The sequence below is a fragment of the Leiobunum rupestre genome, chromosome 1, assembly GCF_980474605.1.
Source record: "Leiobunum rupestre chromosome 1, qqLeiRupe1.1.hap1, whole genome shotgun sequence".
Lineage (NCBI taxonomy): Eukaryota > Metazoa > Arthropoda > Arachnida > Opiliones > Sclerosomatidae > Leiobunum > Leiobunum rupestre.
In genome coordinates this window covers 10,608,258-10,615,259 of record NC_143384.1, presented here as the reverse complement: position 1 = coordinate 10,615,259, position 7,002 = coordinate 10,608,258, and the positions used below count along the sequence as shown (strand labels likewise).

General features: G+C 25.6%; 1 protein-coding gene across 1 annotated transcript; it reads right to left on the bottom strand.

Annotated features, from left to right (window-relative positions):
* Positions 1-3,707: 3,707 nt before the first annotated feature.
* LOC149961075 (uncharacterized) lies at positions 3,708-4,220 on the bottom strand. Its single transcript, XM_090154954.1, has one exon. The coding sequence runs from the start codon at positions 4,218-4,220 to the stop codon at positions 3,708-3,710; it is 513 nt and encodes a 170-aa protein (XP_090011080.1).
* Between the last annotated feature and the right edge of the window lie 2,782 nt (positions 4,221-7,002).

Sequence of the window (7,002 nt, the reverse complement as noted above, 5' to 3'; positions counted from 1 at the left end):
AAAATAAAATAAAATAAAATAAAATAAAATAAAATAAAATAAAATAAAATAAAATAAAATAAAATAAAATAAAATAAAATAAAATAAAATAAAATAAAATAAAATAAAATAAAATAAAATAAAATAAAATAAAATAAAATAAAATAAAATAAAATAAAATAAAATAAAATAAAATAAAATAAAATAAAATAAAATAAAATAAAATAAAATAAAATAAAATAAAATAAAATAAAATAAAATAAAATAAAATAAAATAAAATAAAATAAAATAAAATAAAATAAAATAAAATAAAATAAAATAAAATAAAATAAAATAAAATAAAATAAAATAAAATAAAATAAAATAAAATAAAATAAAATAAAATAAAATAAAATAAAATAAAATAAAATAAAATAAAATAAAATAAAATAAAATAAAATAAAATAAAATAAAATAAAATAAAATAAAATAAAATAAAATAAAATAAAATAAAATAAAATAAAATAAAATAAAATAAAATAAAATAAAATAAAATAAAATAAAATAAAATAAAATAAAATAAAATAAAATAAAATAAAATAAAATAAAATAAAATAAAATAAAATAAAATAAAATAAAATAAAATAAAATAAAATAAAATAAAATAAAATAAAATAAAATAAAATAAAATAAAATAAAATAAAATAAAATAAAATAAAATAAAATAAAATAAAATAAAATAAAATAAAATAAAATAAAATAAAATAAAATAAAATAAAATAAAATAAAATAAAATAAAATAAAATAAAATAAAATAAAATAAAATAAAATAAAATAAAATAAAATAAAATAAAATAAAATAAAATAAAATAAAATAAAATAAAATAAAATAAAATAAAATAAAATAAAATAAAATAAAATAAAATAAAATAAAATAAAATAAAATAAAATAAAATAAAATAAAATAAAATAAAATAAAATAAAATAAAATAAAATAAAATAAAATAAAATAAAATAAAATAAAATAAAATAAAATAAAATAAAATAAAATAAAATAAAATAAAATAAAATAAAATAAAATAAAATAAAATAAAATAAAATAAAATAAAATAAAATAAAATAAAATAAAATAAAATAAAATAAAATAAAATAAAATAAAATAAAATAAAATAAAATAAAATAAAATAAAATAAAATAAAATAAAATAAAATAAAATAAAATAAAATAAAATAAAATAAAATAAAATAAAATAAAATAAAATAAAATAAAATAAAATAAAATAAAATAAAATAAAATAAAATAAAATAAAATAAAATAAAATAAAATAAAATAAAATAAAATAAAATAAAATAAAATAAAATAAAATAAAATAAAATAAAATAAAATAAAATAAAATAAAATAAAATAAAATAAAATAAAATAAAATAAAATAAAATAAAATAAAATAACCAGAAAATCCAACGGTAGACCGGTTTCGTACTGACGAGTCCCAAATAGGACGAAACCGGTCTACCGTTGGATTTTCTGGCTATTTTATTTTATTTTATTTTATTTAATTTAATTATTCACTCAAAGATCTATTTGGTCTGAGTTTCGCGTTTTCATCCGCTCGAAGACCTATCGGTACGAGCTATTAGTAAGTTTTTAAATTTCTTCAAATTTGTTTAGGGTTTAGCTTTATTATCCCTTTTCATTATGGACTTATCTACTTATTCACCAATTTTCCATCCTGTACAATGCAGTCCATAGGTGGTTCCTTTTAACTTAACATTATGTTTTTTTTAAGTTAGACGGTGCCTGTCTCAAATGGTAAGAAATTTAAATATCATAATAGTGCGTGCGCGTGTTATGAGGTCCTGCGAATTGGCCAGAAATCTCTCTTAAAATTAAAATATCTTAATGAAACCTGAATCGTAGTTCAGAAATTATCAGTACTAAGTTTAAAAAATAATTTTCAACAAAGTCAGCCTTAATTTAAAAATTGATGTAGATTTTAACTCGAAAATCGCTAAAACTACTTACATGGAAAAATGTTAAACTTCTTGGGCTTAAATTATATATATATATATATATATATATATATTTATATAATGTATATATTGGGACACCTTGGCCGGTAAATGTACTGTCGAACTAGATATCATTGACGACATTGGCCAACGCTGTAAGTGAAACCAATACACATATCCCATCGATTGTGTGTTAAAATCGTCTTTCCAACTTTATTATAGCGAAAAAAGTCTAAATTTATGTCAGCGATTACAACAGTATATTGGTTTCGCCCTTATGGGATTCATTGTTACTATGTAGGAACTTTTTCTCGGAAATATGTTAAATCAATAAATCTAATATTTGAATTCAGGTTTTCTTAAGCAACATCGTAGGTAAAAAATTGATTAGGTATTCATGTATAGATCTATATTTCCTATGTCTAGATAAAGTAAATATTCTTGCAACAGTTTGTTTATTTCTAATCACACAAAAAGTTTATTTGAAATGTTATTAAAATAAAATGAGTTTGCTTAATGAAATTGAGGTTATAAGAAATTTGTCTTGCAAATCTTTTAATCAAATTAAATATCAATACCTTGTTTTAACAAATCGTGTTTCCCAAGGATTATATATTCAACAAATTACTTTGGAAAGTATTATTTCTATGTCTTGTCCAAAGTATCACAACGCTAGCTGAGAGCAAAGGTCATTAAGTCGAGATACGTGAATTTGGAAAGACGTTCAAATGAAGGTTCTACATCCTTTTTTAATAAATTTTCAATTTTCCCGCTTTTTTAAAGTTAAATTTTTTGAAAATATGCTGACATTTATAGTCACTTATATTAATTTCATGAAAAAAATTCCATGACCATGCAAGTTTATCTTTATAAATGCAGCAGGATTGAAATTAATTGAATGAATTGGATTAAAAATGGCTCACGAAATAGATCATTCGGCGTATTGAATGAAATATAAAGTTCAAATTAGTGGAAAAGACGTAGAAATACAAGGTATTGGCCATCCCTTTTCTGTGGAATACACAAAACCTTAGACCAGACAAGGCTTAATGGTGTCATTAATTTACTATCATTCGTTTGTTTTAAATTAAAATGTCGTTATAGAGGTAGGAAAATACAAGTGTAAGCCAGTTGATCATTTATGAAGCTACGATTATTCCTAGTTTTAAGAAAAGTGCATTTAGCAATGTGCAGCTCACATTAACATTGAACAAAAGAGAGAAATAAACAAATGCTTCTGGACGATGGGAAATTTCACTAGTTTAATGGATTTCATTAGTAGAACAGTCCCCAAAGAAGGGAAAAAATGCTACAGAACCATCGATATAAATAACCGCCAACATGTTTACAAGTATTATTTTTGTCCCACCCCGTCAAAATAATCAAAGTATGCAAACAGTTTTACATCAACAACTTTGGATATTTCTGATTGCGTAGTACGTCTATCAATTGAATTCTGAAAATTAAAACTAATTAACAAAATGTTTAGATTAAACTGTATCCTGTTTGTTCAGTTTTTCCGTTGTCTGCATACAGACGAAAATGATTTTAAAAAGCTTGTTAATAAATGTTACGTTTATTTTTTAATGCTACAATTACGTATGACTTATACCATGGGTTAAAGGTTGCTTGAAATAATTAGTGAAATTATATTAAAAGGACTCCTAAATCACATAGAGAAATTAAGAAATTTCCTTAAATAATATTAATAGCTCTATCACTCAATTTAATCTGATAAATTATTTGTCGATTTCGTGGCGAGAGAGGAATCCGTTTCCGTCGGTGTCCATTTGCTGGAACTGTTCAGCGACACTTCTTTCCGAAACGTCTCTACGGCTACGATGAAGCCACAATTTAGTTTCCGACTCGGTCAGTAGTCCATCGCGGTCGATGTCAGCCGTGTCGAAGATGGAATCTATGTGATCCTCGTTAGATACAGTTAAGATTGACGAACGTGGACTCCGTTTTCGTTTTCCTTTCATTTTGCAGACTTTGCAATCACCCTGTCTGCATCCTCCGTCGCAATTGCATCCGAAGATGTTACATTTGCCGTAAGCGCAATATGGCGTAGTAGGGGTACAATCTTGACATGACAGTATAGGATAAGAATATCTTCCGATTCTCCTTGTCCCCAAATAACAGGTGTCGTCGCAGCACACAGCATTCACCTTTTTATCGATGAGGATTACCGTAACGATGATAAATAAACCCAATTCAAGGCATTTATATTTACAAATAAGTCGCATTCGCATTTTCCAATATGCTTAGTGTGCTACTAACTTAATGGACTTTTTTTATTAGTCTAACTGATCAAGAAAAAAGATGACTCCTACAATAATTCAACCGTTGACACATTCTTACATTAACATTTCAAATTTAATGGGCTATGGTACAGGGTTCCTAACTTGATTCGGCATTACCGTAAGCTCTTACAGCAACCTTTCGAAATAAAGAAAACGATTTTATACTAAATTTTTTTAAAAGGGCATTTGCAAATTTCATTCTTTGAAATTCGTAAAGTATAATTTTCATTCGACACAAACTGTGTTATATATGAGAGTAAATTTTATATTCGTAAGTGGGGTGCCGAGTTTCAACTAACTTATCTCGTTCTGTTAAGTGACTTAAACAGACCTCACGAAACACTTTATTAATTAAAATTAAATGGTCTTCGGTACAGAGGTTCAAAACTTAATTTTGCAATTTTCTAAGCTCTCGCCTCAAATTCTTGAAATACAAGACAAAAAATTTAAATTTTAAATTAAATTTGGAATAATTTATTTTCAAATGTTATTTCATTTTTAAAGGCTCACATATTAAAGAGTAAGAGTAAATTTTGCGTGGCTCATCCAGTTCCATCACGTGACTCAAATATATCGTGATTTTGTAGCTGTTAATGGTAATTTTAAACTTAAGGAAAACAAATTATTTTATTACCAGATATTTACTTTTAGTATTGTGTAATTTTTTAATTCCAGAATTTAAAACATTGCTGCGGGTCAAATATGTTCATGTTAGTCACTACAGCATAACTATCATGTCTTCCAATATCCAAAAATTGATCTAAGGAAAAAGTCAGTGTAATAATAGCTCTTTACATAAAATAACCTAGGTCACGTGAATGTGGTAGTTTTACGTCACTAGTTTTCGCTTCCGCCTTCTATATTAGTAAAAATGAACCTGTTTATTTTTTTATTGGCTCTCGGTGTCGTCTGCTGTTATGCAAAACTTTCTGAAAGCGGTCTCCAACTTCTAAACAATATAATTAGCTTTATTCTTTAAAATAATTAAATTAAAATGTCTCAAGGGATAAAATATAAATGTATGTTTTATCAAGCACGTTTTACAATCAAGACACCTTTATATTGAGAGGTATAGGAATGAAATTTTGATTATATAGCTTGGTACATGTTGTTACTTGCTAATTGTCTTTATAATTATTTAGCTTTACTTTCATATTTCAAATAAAATGTCAACTAGAGCTGGCGGTCGTACATGCTTCGTACCTGGCTGCAAATCCAGTTCATATCGTGCTGCAAATAAAAATGTGACGTTCCGTGCCTTTCCTCGCGATGAAACTCTTAGACAACAATGGATAAATCTAATTAAAGAAAACCCTAATGATGTTGAAAATCCGAATGTAAAGAGACCGTGGGGTACTCCCAGGTGTGCACTGATTGGATCTGAACATTAAACAGAGTGCGGATATCATTTTAATGCAACAAGTAGTAGAAGCTACGGTCAGAATCTCCCGAAGTTGTTCTATCATAAGATGTATCAAGCAGATTTGGCTTTATTACCGGAATCATTTTGTGAAGTTACCAACTTCATCGAGTTTCACAACCAAAATCGAGTAGATTTGCCACAATACGTCAACAAATTAGAAACAAACTCTAACATAGAAGAGGCTACTGGTAAATATTTTTAATTTTGTAGTATCTTGAAGAAGCATGTGATAAAATATTTTATATCATGGATACAGCTTGAATAAAGACTTTGATCATCTTTAAAAAAGAGTGAAAAGCCAAAGAAGTACAATAGATCTGTTAGTTACGATGGTAGATAATATGTCAACATTAACGCAAGAAAATATTAAATTGACAAAAAAATAAATGAAATGGATATTCAATAGAAAACCTTGTTTAATGAAAACACAGAGCTGAAATTACTAAAAGGAAGACTGTCAACATTGGAAAAAGAAAACAGACTCGCGTGTTCAACTCGAATTTCATGAAAATAAACCTCAAGCCTTGTGATTTTCTCTGGACCAGATATCTACTTCGAAAATTTTTAAATTTTACACTGGTTTTGACGACTTAGATGACCTCTATAAATATCTTGAACCTGATTTCTCAAGCCAAATTTTTTACAATAGTTCCAGGGGTTATAATAGGAAAACTGATCGTAACAATGGAGATAATAAAGGACGTTTTATGGTGGTAGACTATAAGGATCAACTATTTATAGTACTGTGTCGCCTCGAAGTGGCGCCAAGCATTGGCAGTCCTGGATTGACACAAAATCCAACTGGATATGTTTCTACTGCACCTCTGATATTTTGGTATTTTTTGGCCACTTTGTCTTCATTATTCAAACCCTCTTGGGCATATTTGTTTCGTGAATATTATTTTATTAGTGGATTTCATTAGAAAGGCTACTGAAAGTTGAGCTAAAATATAAAATATGGTTGATATATTCCTCAAAGATAACAATATATTATTACAGATTAAGCCCATAGTAGAAGGAATATGCAGAATGTGGAGTGCAGACTGACCAAATATGCGACCACTACGCTACTAAACTTTTAATTTACTCATTTCTACAACCAGCTTAACCCCTCTTATATTACCAACCTTGTATTTGTAAAGTTTTTAACAGTTGTTTCGCAAACATCCAACATGGTATTAGCATTTGTATTTGTACTTTCATTATAAGTGAAATTGAAAAAATAAAATAAAATTAACGCACATTATTTTAAAATTATAGATAACTATAAAATACAAACCTTGATAATGGAGAATCCTTTATTATGAT

Bases quoted from the DNA above. Each gene is read 5' to 3' on its own strand.
- LOC149961075 (XM_090154954.1), bottom strand. From the start codon at position 4,220: ATGCGAATGCGACTTATTTGTAAATATAAATGCCTTGAATTGGGTTTA.